Below are 21,558 nucleotides of genomic sequence, written 5' to 3' on the forward strand. Positions count from 1 at the left end.
ATGATTTGTTAATTCACAGAAATGTTGTTAGTTTAACCTCAAATCAGGCTTCATCCTATAGCCAATTTGTGGCCGCTGCCACCTTGGATGGCCGCCATGGCTGCAGTGGTAACGCAGCTTGTCTGTAGGGCCACATAGGTTTTGTTTTTTTTTTCCCCTTAATCAATAAAATCATCATTAAAAATCTGCATTTTGTATATACTTGGGTTGTCTTAGTGAGGTATTACGACTGGTTTGACGACCTGAACATTTAACTGTGATAAAAATGCCAAAAAAATCAAGAATCAGAAACAGGGCGAATACTTTTTCATGGCACTGTAGTCTTTGTATCTATTAGCTAAACAGTAATCCAGTAGTTAAGCTCTCAGCTGCTGTGATTGCAGTGAGACAGACTCACAGCCTGTGAGTCACTTTGTTCTCCTCTGTCACCTGTTGTCCTTACTAAGGAGTGCTCTCAGCCAAACCAGCGCTCCTCACAGTTTATTTATCCAATAATGTGCTCCCCATGGTATTACAATGTGCGTTTATGAGCTAACGATGGGGAAAAGCAGTTAAAAAGTGGCACCAACCCCTGTTAGTCTGGTTTGAGTGGTTATGTATCCCAGCATGAATCTCAGATCTTAACCTGGGTAACAATTTACTGTGATATGTACGTCATTACTAACTTTTAAAAGGTGGAAAAATATGTATTAAGGGTCCAGCTTATGCTATTTTACTGATGTAGTGTCAGTTTTCTTAATGAATGTTCAGAACATACAATTTCTAACTTTTAGAACGCCTACAGTCAGCTTTAACTTAATTATGCTCGTTAGAAGGCCAAGATCATTTTATGAATCATCTGGAGATGAACAATGGCATAACATCTATAAATCACTCAGAGGGGCAAAGATAATTCTACCATTCTTGATCATCTTCTGAAAATCTCAGTCGACTATGTAGTCAGTGAATCTGGGTCAAGTTCCCACTCTTAGACGGGAAGACTTTTTATGAAGTCAAGCCTTGTGTGCTCTGCACTTCCCATTTTTTCCCAAGTCAAAGTTTGTCAGCTTTCGGATCTGCTGAGAACTCTACAAGTTCTTTACCAAGTCCTTTAACTTCAAAAACAGAGTTCAGTAGAGTCATGGTAAAAGACTCAAAATGTTCACCTCTTTAGTCAGCTTGCATTCATATATGTAAATGTTAAAGTTAGATACCACCACAGTTACGGTGGCTGGTCAACTTCCACTTTTTAACTTCTTTATGCTGCTGTCTAACATTATCCCTCTGTCTCCTTCCCCTTTGGCCTGTGATTGGCCATTTACATGCTGCTTATTCATGTTGAAAACATCACAGTGAAGTGTGAAACTGCTAGTTACTGCTTTCAGAGCTCCATTTTAACAATGGCCACTGTATATCACAGTATTCTGTCCCAACTCTATTAATCAGTTTACATAGAACAATGTAGCAATGGAAGTTTGTCCCCTTTCTGATAGTTTCACTGTAGATTAACATAGTTGAATAGTTTCAAATTGAGCAGTTTCATGTATAAATCAATACACTCTAATGTTTAGTCGGACACAGCTAATCAGAACCTACTGCAAGCATGAAAGATGCTCCGTTTGTAGGTGCTCTCCTCCTTTTTGGTCAGGGTTTCTTTTAGGGATGTGCGCCGTTAATAGGTAAAACGGTTAAAATCGTTTATCAAATTAGCCGACGCCAGATTTACTAGTCAGTTAAACCAATTATCTATCATTTTTTAATGAACAAAGGCCTGAAATCCCAGTCCATAATGCTCTTTTAAACTTTAATGAACCTCCTGCCACTAGAGGCCGCTGTAGCTTCAGTTAATGACTGCTGCCTTCCTCTCTGGCGCTTCACGGGATGTAAACATGAGAAGCTCAGTGGTGGCTTAGTGGTTAACATGTAGTAGGAAGACTGCCGTACGACAGCTTTCTAAGGTAGTAAATGCAAATAAAGTGGTATGTAGGCTTTCAAGGGTTGAACTCACGTGTAACTACTCACCCGATGTGAAAAGAGGCCAAATATAAAAACACGATATTAGTCTAAAAAGAGGAACGAAGGCTGGTGGCGCTAGCTTTTAATGCTAGCCGTGCTGTAGAGAGTATATCAGGCTAACATCACACCTGCTGACACAATGACCCTATGAGGGTTTTCTCCTCTTTAGACAAGTCGGTTAAACGAAATGTAAATGAGCGTTTAGCCAAATAGGGAAATAGACGCTTAGGAACATCCTTAGTTTCTTTATATTTGATTGTTTCAGAGTTTTAAAACAGGAGCCAAATTTTCCTCAGAGGTCTCTTCTCAGGTATTACGCCTGGTTTATGCTTCTGTTAGACCTTTCAGATTGGCAGGGCTCCGTGCCGGATCCGGTTCCTGAACTTGGGTGACTTTTAGGGGACTTAAAAGATTAAATCCACACTAGTAGATTCTATATTGAATATCTTTTTAGCCATTTTGAATCTATTTTCAACCATTGACTGCTGCTAGCATGAATGCTAACAGCAATATTGTCTTCCCAGCATGCTTTGTGAGGGGCTGTCAACCAATGGCAGGCAGTTCTGTCAGCAGGTCACGCTGTGTCAAACTTTGCATGGTTTAAAACACAGATCATCATGGAGACAACCTGAATGAAGCATAATGGAGAGAAAGAGAGCCTGTGGCATGGCCCTCTGTGTAACTGTCATTTTAATATTTAGCAGTAACTCACATTAATTAGCAGGAAAGAACTTAAAGTGTCACACAGACAGGCTTTGCGTTACTGCTCTATTAGTTCTGAGGTCGCTGTAGGGATAAAATAATGTGCCAGTCCACAGCAGTCAAGCCAGGAAGTTTACACTGGTATCGGATCAGTTTCAGGAAGGAATGAATGGTGTTGGAACATCTCTCGTTGTTACGTCTTTGGTTGGTTGAGTTTTTCATTCCTCTTGTAATATAGCTCAACTTCTGCCAAAGTTAGACAAACTTATCATTTTCTTTCCAGTAAACTCCATTTTTTTCTCTTAAATAAAACAATCTTAAATTGTTCCTAAACACTAAAACAACCATTTTGTGTATAAAAATCTAATAACAGTGCTGTTTCTCTCTGTTGAACACACCTACTGACTGGTATGTCAGAGCCACAGAGGATCACCTGTTCCTCTGGTTTCACTCATTTCTTTGAACTCTTCACTAAACCTCAGAGTTTGATGTCATGACCTTCAACGTCACTTTGTTTTTGCCTCATTTTCTTGGCACTGGCAGCTCCATTTATCTAAAACAGGGTTCCTTTTGAACTGTTTTAAGCTCCTGGTCACAACACATGCACACATTCATGCACAGTTTCCTTGTGTGACCGGGTGGAGTTTCCTCAGGAGAGAGAGCAGTTGAATGCCCTGACCGACGCCCTCGCTCTCCTTCAACCGGGTCACCTCCACTTCAATGGGTGGGAGGGCCGAAAGTGTTTGAGTGTGTGTGGAAAGAAACATAAAATAGTGTTTTCCCATGACGAAATGTTTGTCATCCTGAGCCTTAATCCTGGATTTTTTCGTTTCCTTAAATAGAGTGAGCTGCAATCAGAGTTTAATGTGTTTCTGTGTCATGAAACTCTTTCTGTGTCATACAACTCTTTTGAACTCGTCACGTCTCAAGAGAAGAAACAAGTGAAGCAACTTTACTGACAGAGAAACCCCAGAGTTGCTCAGAAGTCACTGAGTCTTGCAGAAATTACACTAAATGTCACAAAAATTATTGCTGGTTCCAAAAATTGTGTCACCTCTGCCTGCATGTTTAACAACTACCAAAACCAACACAAGGAAATTGAAACAATGCACAGTTAAGATCTCTCTGAGGGAAAGTCTCATTGTTTACAGATTTACTGTAAGTGCTGGCACACACATCCATGATATCACCACTGCTGCGTTCCCTTTAGGGGTCATAAACTCTTAAAAAACTGGAGATAATGTGACTAAAACGAATCTCAGACACGCACATTTCACAGATACACATATGGACCTTTCTGTACAAGTTTGATAAATGAGGGCCCTGTAAGAATTTAACTGTTCAAAAACTGTCAATTTTTGTTGCCGTTCAGCCAATATTCTCCATCCTGACGTGATGTGAGAAGAATTCCAAACATCCAGAGAATCCGAGCTTTTATGCTAGCATGAATGAAAAAGGCTTCTTGGATGGCACTCATTCCAAGCTAACAATCACCAGTGCACCATAGAGCTGTGACACGCTGTGACATCATCACTAAGGGACAGACAATGAGCTGAATCAGTGATCAATCACTGGTTTTGTGTTGAGCTCAGCAGTGACCAATGTCGATGGATAATAGAGAGAGAGTCACCAGCTCTATATACTCACACTGTGGACTGATATAGAATGATACAACAGGCTGTCATCAGCGTCTTTACTCAGCAGCTGCTACATCATCCATCTGTAAAGCCTCTTCTCTTTTTACCTGAATTTACATTTTTAATATTCTTTTAGTTACATTTTCTTATTTAAAATATACTATGTACTGATATCAGTTTTGTTTACAAGCTGAGTATTTTATTTTTTTATATTTTATGACCTTTCTGCGGTATTGCAGCCTTTGTAACTCTGATTTTGTGAAGAACTCAAACATGGCCACACTGAGCTCTGGCAAGGTTTGTGCTTCAGCCTTTGAAGCCAAACCCAGGGCAGCAAAGCACTCCCTGCTGCTGGTAATATTCAAGGTCAGGTTTGTTTTTGTACTGATAATGTGTTGCTGTTCAGATAAAGACAGCACAAGTAGATGATTCACTTTTTAAGAAACCTGAGAAATCACAACCAACAACCACTCTTTAGTGAATCAGTGTCATCTACTAAAACTTCAACGTCTGCTTTTGACAACAAAGGAAACAAGGACAGAAGACAAAAACGTTCTTGCAGCCACACAGTCAAAGCTGTCAGTAGAAATGTTTCCAAACTCCAGAGATAGTCGCTGCTGACTGACCTTATCCAGGATGAATTTGTTCAGGTACGGCATGTACCCCTGGTTGGAAACGGGACCCTCGTCATCATCTTTAAAATGCTCCTCCAGAGCCACGGGATCATGTGGGATCTTCATCACAGTGCATAGGTTATGTGACAGCACCTGGAATGAAGGGAAGACATTGTTTTTAATCACTGATCATGAAAATGATCAACTCATTTTCATTCATTACAGTCTTAGCACTCTTGGTTGTTTACAAATTCTATGATTCTATGAGGGCTGAATGATTTGAAAAAATACTGTAATTGTGTTTTTTGCCCAATGTTGCGATTGCTATTTAATATGTTATAATTATTAGTTTTCTCATTTTCTAACAAATTCAAGCAATAGCCTAAATCATTCTACATTATAACCTTAATTCAGTCAGGAAAACACTCATGATACATTTAACCATTCTATTGCAAAACGGATCTGCAGTTTTACTCGGCAGAGAAGACTCTGCTCAAAAGATGCTCTCTGGGTTAAACAAGCAGCATGCTTTGACTTTCCAGGAAGTGCATTGCTAGAAACCTCCATGTGGACAAATCCATTTATGAAATTTTTTAGTGAAAACAATGAAATTATTTTAGAGGCAATTAATCCATAGTAGCATAAATCTGAATTGAAGGGTGCAACAAATATAAAGGAGGAGGCTGGGGTGGGGGAGGTGAGGCTTTGCCAGCAGTGTGGTGAGAAGTACATCATACTTAAATGGACTGCTGTGGTGACACTTGAATGTTGGCATAATGTGCATAAAATCCCTGCTGCAAAAAAATGAATATATCAAAATGGTATTTTGACACATTTCAAGTAAAAGAAATAATGTAACTTCTGCAATTTGTACATTGCACAAAGCCATATTGTGATTTAATCTAATTTGCAATTATTTTCCCAGCCCTATTTACAAAACAAGAAAAAACCCAGCTAACATCACAGCAACAAGACAAATCTGGAGGCTCATGTTTTAGTTTTTTTTCTGACAGACAGACCTGGATTAATTGCTTTGGAAATAATTTCATTGTTTTCAATACACATTGTCTTATTTATGGAATTATTTATTGCTTGAATTATTTGAAAAATACATAAAATTAACCACAATCACAAGCGCAATATTTGGGGCAAAAAATTGCAATTGGATTATTTTTGCAAATCATAAGCCGTAACCTCTACAATGAAGTTTAATACACAGCAACATTGACAGTGTTAATTAAACTCGTGGATTTAAATGTAACACTTTAAAAGGGTCTTTATTGGTCCACACTATATATAGTTAAACTATACTTTTGAAAGTGTTCAATATTTTATGACAGAGCTGCAGTAACACTTGAAAATCTGTGGAGACGTGGGTATCTTCTGGAAAGAACTAAGCAGACAGTTAACCTCATAGCAAGGCCATGCATACTGATGAAGAATATGCTTTATGTGTCCTTTAGGAGCAGCTAGAGTCACATGCAGGAACCCTAACTCAGAGGATAACTTCACTCATGGTGCAAATGGGTCTCACATCAAAAACAACAACAACAATCCACCAGAAACATGAGCTAAAACCCAAACAGGGACCACTGTACAACAGGAAACATCTAACCACTCTGCCCAAGTGCATGATGGGGAACACTGACTACACATCCCCCCAGATTTAAAACCACAGTGGGCAGAGCTTAGATTAGTTGACTCTACAGAGTTGAACTATCACCAGTGGATCAACCACTGTCAAATAACTCCAAACAACTACTAAAAAGTACAAGTACACAAAAACACTACTCAATAACAGTAATGTGAGTAAATGTATTTAGTTATTTTCCACTCCTGCATGACAGAAACCAATTCAGTTAGGCGTGTAGATGGTTAAGATAATCTTCAACAGTTTTGTTGATCCACCAGGACTTTCACACAGAACAATCTCTAGGGTTTACAGACTGGTGAGAAAAGAGAAAATTATCAGTGAGCAGCAGTTCTCCAGGCTTTATTGCCTTGTTGTTCATCAATAACCACTCATTACAGCTTTGCAGAAGAGCATCTCTAAACGCGCAACATAACAAACCTTGCAGCCGCTGGGCCACACCAGGGTGCCACTCCTCACAGCTAAGAACAGGAAACCGAGGCTACAATTTGTACAGGCTCACCATGATTGGACAACAGAAGACTGTAGAAACACTGCCTGGCTGATGAACCTTGATTTCTGCTAATTCATCCAGTTGAAAGCCTGCCACACCACCAACAACCATGGCACTTCTTAAATCATCTTTCTGATGCTCGGTTTGAACTTCAGCAGATCATCTTGACCAAGTCTGCATGCCTAAATGCATGGATTCCTGCCATGTGACGAGCCTAATGGAATATTCTGACTTATCCAGTAATACCTTGAGACTGACATAGTTAAGTTATGAAAAAAGTGAACACATAGCTACGTGTCTATTTCTCACATGATCTAAAATTACAGATCAGCTTGCATGGGAGAAGAATGTGAGTGTTGAATTGAGCAAATGTGTATTATCTAACAATGAGTCAAACATCTAATGAAGTGAAAACCTGATTTTCACGAACACCTGTAAGCAGGGTGGATCTGTGAATAAAAGATATTTTTAGAATCAAAGTGAATTGACTTGGGAGTCCCATGAGAGTGTTTCTAGAAGCTGTGGCTGTTTCTTGAACTTTGTCTTCATCAGTAAATTTCAAAGTATGATCTATTTTATTTTGATGTATGAAATTACTTAAATCTCATGCCTTGTCTCTTCATCATGAGCTCTCAGGTGTTCTTAGATAACATTAAAGGTGAAATGCTGATTTGATGTGCATGAAGTGAACCCTAAAACATGCTAGGGCTGTTCACAAACTTTATATGTATTTATTTTATGTGACATAGTATGACTGACTGCCAAACTGTATGAAAACAACATACTGTCTAGGGCCACAGGACACACTGACATTACTGGACAAGTGCAGTAAGGTCTGTGTATGTAGCCATTTTATTTTCATTCTGCTCCAAAGCCAACACAAGACAGACCTAGGAGACAAAAGTGAACCAGGGGGCTAACCCTAACGCCACAGATCCAATGTGCATGAGTTAATATTATCAAATGGCATCTGGGAGGGCTCATTTACTGAGCTTTTCATGGTTCCAGGTACACTTTATGGACAAAAGTATTTGGCCCACTGACCATTACACCAGCATTATATTCAAGTACTCGAACTTTAATATGGAGTTGCACCCCATTCTGCAGCTATAACAGCCCCCACTCTTTTTGGAAGGCAAGAAGATTTTAGAGTGTTTCTGTGGGAACGTGTGCCCATTCATTCAGTGTTCTGACCATTTATGAGGTCAGGCACTGATGTTGGATGGGAATCTCCATTCCAGTTCATCGCAAAGGTGCTTGATGGGGTTGAGGCTCTGTGCAATCCAGTCAAGTTCTTCTACACCAAACCATTACAGTCCTTGCTTTGTTAACTGGCGGGGACAATCTACTGAAACTGCACCCATTATTGCCTTTTTGTGCCATTTTTTTAATCTCTTTTCATAATTACTCAATTATTTCCTTATTTCCAAAAAAGTTGTCTCAGTTTCTTCTATTTTATTTTCTGGCATCCTGACATCTTTGCACATCATGGCCTAGCCATAAAGTCTGACATTACTTTCCTAATAGTTCAGGGCGTCCATCCACATTGTTAGCATTAGTATTAAATGGGAAATTCTGTTTTAATAGAAGAGGTTTACATTTTAAAAACTGCTATATTGTTCTTCAGCATAAATAAATGAAATTCATATTTTGTTGCTTTGGTAAGAGTGGTTATTATTCAGGCTAAAATTTAAATATGGATATCACAACTTAACTTTACAGTAGACCATGGTTTTGCTGACCTCCATGGGCCCCCCATGTGGCTGGGTCACAAAAAGCTCTCCCCTTTATCCCCCCTTATGTGTGGCTTTGTTTGCAAATAATCTGGAAAGTCATTAATTCATTTCTTGCAGCTTTATTTCCATTTTTGATTCTAAGGATATACTGATCCAGTCCTGGTCTCTGATAACAGGCTGACCCAGACTCCGGTAGCTAGATCAGGTATCAATAACAATTGGGATGATACTTTAGGCCATTCTGCACAGTTCAGTTTAATGCTAACAACAAAGGCTGACCAGTTTAGAGGTACTTCACGCTTTTTACACCAACAACCTCAACAAGATACCCAAAGCCCAGGTATCAGACCAGTACTGGGACTTAGAAAGCTGGATCAATGCATCACTGTTCAATTCACTGAAACTGTGAACACAACATACATGACTAAGGTGCACACAAAGGATTACCATATTCTTAAATAAAAGAAACTCTCTTAAAATTCAACATCCTGTATTAAAAAAGATTTGACACAGAATATTAGCATCTTTAGATTCAGACTCTGCAGTTCTTAAAACTTGACTTTATAGTTGAGTCTTTTAAAACTGCTGACCAGTGATTGGCTAACACAGCTGGAGTAATGTGGGTGTGTTGCTTTGTACATATTAAGAAATATATCAGTTTACTTCTGCTCTAGTTTCCTCTCCCTCCACTTTTAACCCATTTGTGCCACTATTCTCCTTGTGTTTGCTGCTTCAAGCCCATTTTTGCCACTTCTCTCCCAAAATTGACACTTTTATCCTGCCTTTTACAATCAAATGCCACTTTTTGCCTATTGCCCCACCTGTTTTCTGATTTTTTTGCCCATTTTAGTCACTTTTCACTCATTTTTTGCAATGTTTTTGCCACTTTTTCTCATTATTTGTTCACTTTTTTGACCATGTTTGCCACCTGTAACCTATTGTAATTGCCACTTTTCACCACTTAGATTGTGGCTATTGCAAATGTATTTTTCAACAGTTTGGCTCTTTGGTTGAGCAGGATTGAATAACACTGCCATGGAGCATAAATTTTCACATATCCTTCTCTCTTCATGATTCCTTTCCCCATGTGAAAGTCCCAGTTCCAGAAGCATCCTCACAGCACAACACTCCCACTGCCCTGTTTCACTTTGGGAACGGTGTTCTTGGGGTTCCTTTTCCTTCTGTCTCCAAACATCACCAACGTCTCCGTGGTCAAAGAGCTCTAGTTTGGTCTTACCTGAGCAAAGGACACGCTTCCAGTATGCAGAATCTTTCTCCAGGTTGTTCTTAGCAGATCTCAGTCTGGCATGAAGGTGTCTCTTCTGCTTCTTGGTCTGCAACCTCTCAGTCCAGTCCTGTACAGGGCTCTAGTGCTCTTCTTTGAGACTACAATTCCTGGCTTGGCTAAGTCCTTCACTAGAGTCTTGGGAGTTGTTCTGGGCTCTTTAGACACATCTCTCACTAGTTTTCTTTCCAGTGTCTTTAATATTTTTCCCTTCCTACCTCTGCCAGGCTTATTCTGGGCTGTTTGGCTCTCTTTGAATTACTTGATCACCCTTCTCACTCCAGTTCTTGACATTTGGAAACGCTGTGATAACTTTGTAGATTCTTCTCCTGCTTTGTGAGCATCAACAATTATTTTCCTGAAGTCTAAACTGATTTATTTTGTTTTTGCCATGATGCTTTTTCAGTGACAGTTCAAGCTTTAACACACACAGTATTAAAGTTGAGTTCTTCGGAGCTGCTAATAATGTTGTCCTCATACATGTTTTTAAAGTAAATAATACATTAAGATAAAAGAAGCACTGTAACAATCATAGGGGACATTTTGTACTCTTACTTCTAAAACTCTTGTTATGTTTCTGGGTCTACTTACAAACACTTCTAATTCACAAGTTTTGCTTTTAACAAATCAAGTTTTACACATACATATTTTTCCTAACAATCTGATACCTGTTGTTTTGATGCTGTAATTTAAAATCAAACTGGGACTAAATGTTCAAATAACTAAAATTTATATGAACTCCCCACTGAATCCAAAAAGCAGAATACTTTCAGTGTTGTTGTATATTTTCTTCTGTATGACACAAAAAGACGTTTTGAATCAGTCAAACTATCAACAGGTGCGTCTCTGCTGCTCGTCAGTGCAGAAAGAAAAGCTCTAAAAAAAACCAGCTTAACAGCCTGACATAAACAAAGACATAAACTTTTATCTCAGTTTCCTACTTGGCTAGCCTCCAGCTTGGTCTGACTGTAAAAGTTTGATAAAAATAAAGTTTACCTTGAGCTGAGATTTGGACACTTTTCCGCTCTTGTCCACATCCAGAGCTGTAAACGCGTGCCATATAGACTTCAACAGTTCCTCCCTCAGCGGCATCTTTAAGTCTTTACTATTAAACCCTCTTTATTTTCGCTAAATGTGTGAGTCTGTGTGAGTTTGCTCCTCTGTCTGTGTGTGACAGTCTGATCTGTTTCTGCGGGACACGGTGAAGGAGGAACAACGTGACGTCACACGCGTGCTGCGTGCTCTGCGTGAAGATGAGTGTAGAGCAGCAGCTCCGCTCAGCGAGGAAAACAAACATTAACTCACAACCATGATGAGTTTGATATCATCATTCAACCATTAATAATTTCCAGGCTGTATGACTTTTGATACATATAAAACGACTCACTTTATAAGTTGAGGACACGCGGACGGACAAGTTAAATCATACTAACGGTCGTTCTCTCACTGCGCATGCGCAATAGGATCGTCCGCAGGGAAAGCAAATGGTACTAAAAAAAAAAGTTTCTAAAGTTGTTTTTCGACGCAAAACACGCTTAAAATATAACCAAAATGTACAAAGTTTGCTCCCTGGTTATTTCTAATTTCAAATGACCTACTTTTATATGTAAATCATGACAAAATTAATAAATAAATCATGTAAATCCATTATGTAAGGCTGAGCTATAATCTTTAACCTCAAGCAAAGTAGCCTAATGATAACTCACTGATCGAAAAAAGATAATTAAACCATTGTAAATGGTTGTTGTTACGTCTGCAGGTAAAACCTTTTTTATGTTATATAGTATTTTATATTAGGTTTAACAAATAAAAACGTTTATTGTCGCTAAGTTGAAGCATATGGAGCTAAATCCATGCCAAAAGTTTTAATTTGAAAAAAAGTAACTGAAAAATAAATCAATTTGAAACTGTGGTTTGATTCTGAATTTAAAAAAAATGAAAACATCTAACTGAAACTAAAAATAAGCATAAGCGAAGTTTTTTCAGAGCATCTTTATGAGCAGGATTGGGTAATACTGTTATTTTGTTTATCTTTATAATGTGCCTTTTGAATATATTAATCAGATAAATGAAAAAAAGTAATTATTAATCATGCAAATTTCAGATATTAAGCTTACATATCACCTTAAACTCAGTTAAAAGTAATGAAACTCCCCTGAAATCAAATGAAGTGTTATGTATATTATAGCAAATGGTAGTGTTGCTTCTGCATGAAGATAAAGCCTTTTTTTCTGTCATATTTTGTATTGCATATAACGATGAAGTTGAAGCAGTTTTCATTAATCAAAAAAAAAAAGAGAAAAATCTGACTAAAAATGTTTGTGAATGACTTCTTTTCCATGAGATAGACAAGATGGTGATCTTTGATTGTTAGAATAAAAGTATATTAGTGACCAAAGCTAAAATGTTAGACTTAAAATTAAGATTTTCCATCAACAAGCATATCAGCATTGTACACCAAAATAAACCAAAATGCTTCACTGTCGACTGTCTTCAGTTGCAAAACTCTTGTCAGCTATGACTGTAGCTTTGCGTAGCAATAAAGCACATGATATTGGCTGCTGCAGGGCATTCTTCCTCCTTGTTCACTCAAAGCAGCCGTGGTAAGATAAGTTCAGGAGGGATGAGACGCCTGTGTCAAGCTTGCAAGAGGAAGAAGACACATGGCAGGAGCACGCCTGATGGGTTTGTTTCACACAGTGAGAAACACGAAAACAGGCGCATCCATCTGCTTTGCAAGGTTACAGGAGCAGGGCATAATGGTCAGACTTTCATGGGGAATGGGCAGGTAGAAGTCCCACACAGGGCTCTCGCCCAACGTCTGGTCTGTTATAGCACTGGGACCAGAGAGAAAAAAAGTTTTTTGCCCGTCTTTTTTTTCCTCATCTTGGTGGGCCTCCAGTGCACATGAGAATCTGGGCCTGTGCCTGTAACAACCATTGGATCCAGGAGTGATCGACCCTCCTTGTTGTGTAGGGTGAAGAAAATAAAAATGCTTACATGGTTGGCAGATGTGTCTTTGCACATGTCAATGGGAGGGAGGAAAGGATTTAAAAGTGTCTGATCTGACAGCATTTCCTACCAGTCTGTCCTCTACTGAACTTCTCAAAGCTTGAGGGGAGTGGTGGAGGAAGTTCAAGAGAAAATTTAGATTTTAAAACTCTTGTCATGCATTTAAGGGCATCATCAAATTAGTGGTATGAATTTTACATCTCTTATAGTTGAGTGTTTTTACCAGGGTGTTGTTCTCCAGCTATACTGCACATGGATGCAAACATTACATTAAGTCTGCATCTATCTGATCACTCAAGTCCAGATCAAGTAAAAGGCTGAGGGAATCAGAGCTGATAAATCCTACATGATGGTTCCTGAAGTTTGTTTATATCACACTGAAACAGCAGGCGGTTTGGTAGGTGAGAATTTATTAAAAGAACATATTTACAAACAGTTAAACAACAAAAATGATTGTGTTATGGGTTACACAAACAAAAAGATGAGCTTTCTTTCTAAACAGTAATTAATGACGGCTTATGGTAGAAAAAAAAGTTGAAAACATGAGGATCCAGAGAACAGGACAATGATTGTTCTAATGCTACATGCAGGGTTGGCAGCACCAATTAACAGCAAATCAAAACACTATGGATCAGTTTTAACTCAAAGATAACAAGTTAGTTGTAGGGATTGGGTTCTTCAAACCAAACTGGATGATTTTCTAGAAATGGCATGATCCATTTTCATCCCACCGGAAAATAAAAGTGTAAATGAAGAGGTCAAAGTAGGAAACCGGACTCCTGCTATGTGAATATAAGAGCCAACGACCTCGAGAACCTGAAATCGGCCAACCCTGACACACAAAACATCAATAGCAGCATTTTATTCTAATTTTCTTTTCTGGCAAAATCCAACGTGTTGCCTCCAAAGTGCTCCTTTACAAACAGAAACCGTCAGACTCTCTGGTACCCAGCATCAGGCGTTTGACAGGCAGTAAGGTGCGCACGGCTACGGCGAGTACATTCACACTGAAGAGGAGGTTTCACTGCAGCTTCGGGTCTTTGTCGAGGGAAGTGCGAGGGTAGAAATGAAGAGAGAGCCTGATGTTTATGAAAACTAAGGAATGACAGTGTGTGGAAAGGTACAGTAACTACCTTTAGGATTCTCCAAAGATAAAGTCCATCAGAAAACAAAAGAGCTGAACTAAGAGAGTCTGTTAGAGTTGACTTCCAGTTTGGTAACAGTCTACACAGCTTCGACTGGGCGCTAAAGCCCAACACCACCACTGACAGGCCTCTCCTCTTCTAAAGAGACTGTTCTTTGATTTAAAAGGTCCATGAGCCTTCATGTTCAGTCGCAGTCTCAGTAGATGGTGAGGCTGACCGATCGGTTCATCTTCTTGCCGATGAGTCTGGAGGTTCTGGGGTTGGACTGGAGTGTGGAGCGGGTCAGGACCCTGTCTGTGGATAAAACCTTCTCCTCTGCTGCAGCTCGGGCCTGCTGGGCTTTCTTCAACTCCCTAAGGTGGAAAAAACAAGTAGCATTAAGGACAATGACAATACAACAATACAATGACTGAAGTAAACTATCAAAGCACGTAGAGGAAACTAAAACAAGAACATTTAACAGCCAATTTTCCCCATTTTTTATAAATCTCATAATTTGACAGAGACTGTATTTGCTATTAAAGTTATTTTGATTGTTGTGTCCTTTCTTGAGCATTATTTTACAGTGTCAGACAATTTTAAATAAAGAGAGCTAAAATAGATGCCTAAAGACATGTGATGCTTATGTGCCTAAAGGTTAAAAGTCCAGAGATATTCAGATCAATTTCAGACTGATAAATCAAATACAACTTCATTGAGTTTAAAAAACATCTACTTCAATTAAAGGTATCTTGATTCCATGTTAAAGTCATCCTAAAATGTTTAGTTTCCCAACCAGACAACAAAGTACAGAATATATTCAATGGTTTTGTACATTATCCTCCTCAAAAGGACGTAAAACAACAACCTATTGTTTTATTTAACTAATGACACTATCCATTAACATACAACAGTACACCCTAACATCTTGAGATGCCAAACAAAGCTCTTTGATTTTAGACAGAAAAACGAGCTAAACTGAAAACCAAACCAACATGACCTGCAAAAGCCAGCCAGTTCTGTCCCTAACATTCTTCATTTCGCTCTCCTCAGTTTAATATCATCGCTGACTTACTTCTGTAGCAGTGCGTTCTTGAACTTCTCCGCGTTGAGTTCGACTCTTAGCTGGTCTGCGCTCATCCTGGCAGCCGTGAGGAGCACCGGGTGTTTGATGAGCTCAGAGGTTGACGGTCGTCTGCTGGGATCAGGATGGATCATCAGCTGCAGGAGAAAAGAAAAAAAAGAAAAAGAAAATATAAACATTTTCAGTCATCTCAAAGCAAGACGGATTCATCGTTTATTCCCATCAGTTTTCCGACTGAGAGCTATTTGGCTAAACCAGCTTTCCTATGAACCATTTCTAAACAAACATGGACAGGAAGGCACTTTTAAAAATGCCTATTTGCCAATGCTTATTTATCTCCATCTTTCTTTTTTATTATGTTATTGTTAAGTTATTGGGCTGAAAAATGTCAGACAAATGGTAAAAGAAATGTTTATTAGCATTCCCCACAGCCAAAAATAGCTTCCTCTAACAGTTCACAGATTGTGTGGATATCTACCTTGAGCAGACTGAGGAAATCTTGAGAGAGCACTTGTGGGATGGCGGGGAGTTTTCCTTGCCGGATTTCGTGCCATTTGTCTCCATTTGTAGGAAGAGGCTCCGCCCCTGATGCACTGACCACCGTCAGAGCCAGAGCAAAGATGTCCGCCTTTGTTAAGTTACTGTAGTTCTGCAGAAAGGATACAAATGGAGGCATATTAACATCTCTGTGATGCTCTATTGCTTCACAAGCAAAGAAAAATTCTAATAAGGTGACAAACCTCCTGTAAGACTTCGTTAGCGAGGTATCTGCTGTCTCCCTCCTCCACCTGTGGGTTGTTTACTCGTGTCACATGACCAAGATCACCTGATGAGGGAGGAGAGAGCAGGTTTATCACGTGAGGTTAGGAATTTTAATCAGACACGACACAAACAAAACTATTTACCAGAAGATGCTCACCTATTTTATAGACGACACTGGTGGTCAGTCCTTCATCTTCATCACACTCTTCACAGCTTGATACAGACCTCCGAGAAATAAAGATGTTACCTGAGAAAAGACAAAACATTAACACTCCAGCTCATAATAACCTCAAAACAACTCAAAAATATACATGCCATAATCAGCTCAACTATAATGATAATCTTAAAATCCCTAATACTTACTGGGTTTGATGTCCATGTGCACCAGAGAGGTCGAGTGGATGTATCGCAGTCCTCGTGTGACTTGCAGCAGCAGATCTTTCAGCTCCAGCTCAGACAGGTAGCTGAGTCTCCTATAGTTCTCTGTGATGACGTCTGAGAGCGTGCCGCCATTACAATACTCATTCTGGATGAGCATGTGGTCGTCCTCGGCCCAGGCTGAGTAGTAGCGCACCACGTGAGGATGCTGGCCCAGCACGGCGTGGGCGTACACCTCCCGCAGGGCGTTCTGTCTGTGGAGGGGAAAAAAAGAGGACAACATACGGTTTTAATTAAAAACAGGCCAGAAGGAAGTCTGGGAGTTCAAATCAAGGAGGAAAACGTTAATCCAGTATGTGCAGACAACAACTTTTACCAGCTACTCAGTTAAATTTATAGGAGATGTGGGGGTTTGCTGAATAAAATGTATAATTTAAAATCAGACAGGTTTAGAGTTTAAAAAATGCTAAAAAAAGAATCACTGTATATTTTAACCCCTCTACCAAAGCATAAAGTGCACAAAAAAGAGCCTTAAAGAGACAGTGACATTTCATGAAAAACAGCTTGATTCTATGATATACCACTGAAATTTTCTCAGATAAAATATGCCTTTCAAAAGCCTGATGGACAATACCTAACACACTGTGTCACAGAGTTAAAAGCTGCACTTACTCGTCCACTGATCCAGCCAGAGGTTTCTTGGACCTCTTGATGGCGTAGATGCAGCCATCGAGTCTCTTCACGCACTTGAACACAGCACCAAACTCGCCACAGCCAATCTTCTCCAACTCGAGGAACTCTGACGTGTACCTGGACATCATGTTGCTTTCCATCATGGTGATCCTCTGAGATAAAGAAGAATATTTACAGGTTAATAACACAGTTTTTAGTTAAATTTACATGCTTGCCTAAAAAAAGATATTGTTCACAGCTGTTGAAAGCAAATAGCTCCCTCTGTGACAAAGACTCAATCACTTATTGAACAAATTACAAGGTAATTAATGTTTTTCAGATTTGGTTGTGTTTTCTAATGTTCAATATCTCCACTGGACCTTTTGTGACCGTTAATGTGCATGTTTTGAGTTTTGAGTTGGATAATAGGAAGTCCTGGAAACATAAAGGCAAAGACATGACCTTTGGCAACGGCAAACAATTTTTACATTTCAGTTTTTAAGGCTCATTGATGAAACAGTTTAACTGGAGGAAAAAAAACCTTCAATAATGAAAATATCACTAAATGAATCCTAATAAAGATACATCTACCCTGACCTCTTGATATTACACTTCTACAGTTTTAATTGAGTTAACTAACCAAAAATAACTCCTGGAATAAGTTGCATCAGTAAAATAATGTCTCTGAAATATCTGCTTACAAACTGAATTAACTTTCTTCTTCACATAAGAAAAGCATGCCAACGTTTTACTACCTTAGATGGTGGCAGTATTTCCTCCTCTCCTTCACCGTCACTCGCCTCCATGTCCTCTCCACAGGAGCTGAAAAGATCAGAAACAATAGATGTATTGTTAGCATTCTGTACAGCAGGGGGCAGCACTGAGGGATTCACAAGCACATGGCAGAGTTCACTAGTAACCATGAGGTCCTGGTTCCCAGCCAAACCTCCTGTACTGAGTCAACGGCTGCAACGTATCAGGTTATTTCAACAATGGGTTTGATCAGACCTCACGATGAGACAAAAAGATTTTCAGTACGCTCTGCTACGTGGGATTAAAAGCCTCTGCAGGACAGTGCTATTAAAGGTGAAATGTTTTATAAATTAACAGAAAAGAGAGGGAAATGTGTAATGAAATACTGACTGGCTGCAGCTTCTTAACTTTGGAAACTACTCAAATCTGCAGTTCTTTAAATTGCAGCAGCTCTTTGCAATTGAAAAGAAGTAAAAATTGTGTGTTCAGATAAGCGATTACATCACTGATCAAGGGCAATTCAAGAAATAGAGCTAAACATCAGATACATACTCATTCCAGTGTGCCCTCTTCCTGTTGTTTCTCTGCTGTGTGGCTGACTGTATGAGGATGGAGTCCGGTGTGAAGGGGTTAAAGTTGACCAGGGGGGTCGGCTGTCTCCTGTTGCTGTCTGTGATTGACTTTCCTGAAGGCTCCACATTCTTGAACAGGGCAACTCTTCTGCTAGAGGATCCCGGGCCGGAGCCTCTTGCTCTGGACAACAAACTCTGAAAAGATGCAGAGATGGATTTAAGGCGCTAATACATAACAGCAGCTGCTAAAAAATAAAATGACTGAAAGTGTTGCTTCAAACAAGCCAGGCAGACAAAAACAGAATGATTAATTGTTGAAATTAAGATAGAAACTAATAAGGCATGAATTTAAACACTGATACTGCAGAATGCAGTGATGTTACAGAAAAGGCATGCCCAGACATACAGCTCCCAGTCGCTGAATCATCTGGCAGGCGGACTACTACAGTGGGAGCATTATGCAACAGTACAGTCAAGCTTTAAGTGGGTCACTGTGGTTAACTGACGCAGCACAACTTTCTCCTTGAATTCAAAATTTTGACCTGGATTGTTTACGTAAGCTGGGTACCGGCTTACTCTGGCTTGTTCTGTTTCTGTTTCATACCTGGGGTTAGACCCAGAATCTTTCATTCTGCATTTCAGGAGTGCAGAAAGCACAAAAGATTAGAAAACAACTATCGGCTTAAAAATGTCGTGTGTGACAGTTTTGCAAGATCACCTGAACTGGAATCTGTTGCAGAACTTTCTTTTCTTTTTAGTCTGCAAAAAACATAACTAATGTACCTGATTTACTGATAATCTGGGCTGACTCCATTCATGACTTACACCTGAAATAAGAAGATGCAGCCAGATCTGTTTCAGGTGTGCAAACAAATTAGTTCCACAGACATTTATTCACTTTGCAATTTTGCAGTTTCTGCAAGATCAACTGAGATGGAACCTACAGTTTAAGTTTCAGTCTGCAAAAGCTCACTCATATACTGCATTTTAACAATAAAATAACAATCCGGATTTATTGCCGACACCACTGAAAATTCAAGTCCCTTCACTTTGCAAAGGATAGCTGCAAATCACAATAATATTTGACTAGGTTTCTTGCTTCTTTGAGTGGACTTTCTTTCAAGTTTTACACCTGACATAAGACTTAGAAGTAGGAACATCTGAATTTAAGATGTGCAAATATCTTAGATGATTTAAAACATTTCAAAAGATTCCACATAAGCTGGAAAGGACTGAAAAACCCCCACAATCCTTTACTGTGCAAATGATCACAAAAGCACATCACTGAAGAGTTAGTAGAAGTGAAAATAATTTTACTTGTGTATTATTTATTTTGACTGCCTTTCTTCAAGTTTTTCATGTGTGCAAAGTGCTTAAAAGCACCCCCCCCCCCCCCCCCAAACATGCATGTAAAGTATGCCTTGTCACTGTTAGATGAATGATGCAGACACACCTTAGAGTTAAAGGTGAATGATGTTTAACTCTATTTTGGGGATTCTCCGGATTTCTAGCTTCTTTTCTTTTTCTTTATTTTTACAAAATCAGTGTTTGATGACCTGAAATAAAGACGGTAAATGACTACCTTTATGTAGACTTTAGCAAAACTCTAAATAAGAACATCATTTGTCACTTTTAATTATATATTTATATCTAGTTTCACGCATGAGCTACAGGTCGTAGTATCAGGTGTGCAAACACTTAAAGAAATGGAGTATAAATTCATTTTTGAGTGCTGTTTGGTGGTGTTTCTGCATAGAATGTGTGAAGTTTGCATGTGTGTTGCCTGCTTTTAAAGTTGTGCTAAATATACCAAATTTAAAGTTTGTTTCTTTTACTAACCTTTGGTGTGTGTGGAGTATCAAACAGCCGCAGGTTTCTGAAAGTTTTATGCGGAGGTGTGTCGGGGCAGTCTGGGATCGGTGAGCTGGATCCTTCCCCGTCATCCTGGACGTAGGACCGCTCAGGTGATCCTCCATACAGCCGGGACATTTTCCTCGGTGAAGGTGAGCAGTTAGCAAAGATAACACTGCTGGGTGACCGCAGGTGAGACGGAGAACCAAAGCTCTCCTCGTCCCACAGCTCCACGTCGTCGTCCCCACTGGTCTGGTTCAGGGGGCTGCTGCCTCCCCCAGCGGTGCCCCTCCGTACAGGCATCGGGGAGTCCAACTCCGTGAAGCCGGACTCTCCTCCGGTACTGTTATTAACATCCTCAATAGCGTCATCTTCGCCATCACTCGATGTAAACTGTAGCTTTTGGCGAATCGGGCGAGTTTTGGGTGAAGGGGATCCGTGGCGATGGCGGCCGTAGCTCGACATTTTCAGGATTTAAACCCCAGCGTCGTCGACGGAAAACACGCGGTAGGACCTCCACTACACTTGTAGTGGCGTTTCAGGAAAAATATACCTACTTCAAATTACCTTTAAACAAGATACTCGCTGAAAGTTGGTCCAAAACTTGTATAAAACGGTTAAAAGTCCGTTAAAGTGCGAAGAAAAGTTAGCTTGTTTGCTAACTCCTACACGCCCATCCAACGCAGAGAGATAGCCACGGTGTAGTTTAATAGTCTCACTGTCCAACCTAAGTTTAAAATCACAAACCACCACAAACTACCGAGTTTATCGAGTTTCGGTATCCGTCACTGTCTTCTTGAGTCCTCCCCGGTACAGAAAGCACGTCTTTTCACAGTAAAAGCAGAGCAATGTTTACAAAAAGTTTGAATGAGTCAAGAACTAACCTCTTCCTATCACGCGCGTGGCAAAAGACTTCCCGCGACCGTTGGTCACATGTCGCAGCGCAGCCAATCAGAGCGCGTCCTCGATTTTTGAAAGCTGGGCGTTACGGAGAGGTTTCGGGCGACATGACGTCATCGGTAGCACAGCAACAAACTGGCGCGAACGCGTGCCTTTCATGTGGCTGGAGTCGAACAATCACGTTAACTTCAAGACAATGAATCTTTTAATTAGCCGGCACGATCACAAGAGCCATTATTCATCAAAAAGATAACAGTTAATTCTTATTTCAACCCCTGTTTGATCACTTCAGGCAGATTAAATCATATCTAACCCAATGTTATAAAGGCATGCTTTA

General features: G+C 39.7%; 2 protein-coding genes across 2 annotated transcripts in view; both read right to left on the bottom strand.

The window, feature by feature from the left end:
* Positions 1-11,302, bottom strand: part of swap70b (switching B cell complex subunit SWAP70b) — a 47,012-nt gene extending 35,710 nt beyond the window's left edge. Inside the window, exons 1-2 of the mRNA XM_041795847.1 lie at positions 11,110-11,302; positions 4,961-5,101 (exon numbers count right to left, since the gene is read on the bottom strand). Coding sequence (XP_041651781.1) covers positions 4,961-5,101; positions 11,110-11,205 — 237 coding nt within the window. The 5' untranslated portion in view covers positions 11,206-11,302. The remainder of the gene's footprint in view (positions 1-4,960; positions 5,102-11,109) is intronic.
* Positions 11,303-13,516: 2,214 nt separating this feature from the next.
* wee1 (WEE1 G2 checkpoint kinase) lies at positions 13,517-21,226 on the bottom strand. Its single transcript, XM_041794597.1, has 10 exons — positions 20,310-21,226; positions 18,451-18,665; positions 17,901-17,967; positions 17,146-17,318; positions 16,459-16,727; positions 16,253-16,342; positions 16,074-16,159; positions 15,812-15,982; positions 15,325-15,470; positions 13,517-14,623 (listed from the first exon to the last, which is right to left on the bottom strand). Exons 1-10 carry the CDS (start codon positions 20,784-20,786, stop codon positions 14,467-14,469), a joined length of 1,851 nt encoding a protein of 616 aa, XP_041650531.1. The 5' UTR covers positions 20,787-21,226; the 3' UTR covers positions 13,517-14,466.
* Between the last annotated feature and the right edge of the window lie 332 nt (positions 21,227-21,558).

Source organism: Cheilinus undulatus, linkage group 9, assembly GCF_018320785.1.
Source record: "Cheilinus undulatus linkage group 9, ASM1832078v1, whole genome shotgun sequence".
Classification (NCBI taxonomy): Eukaryota; Metazoa; Chordata; class Actinopteri; order Labriformes; family Labridae; genus Cheilinus; species Cheilinus undulatus.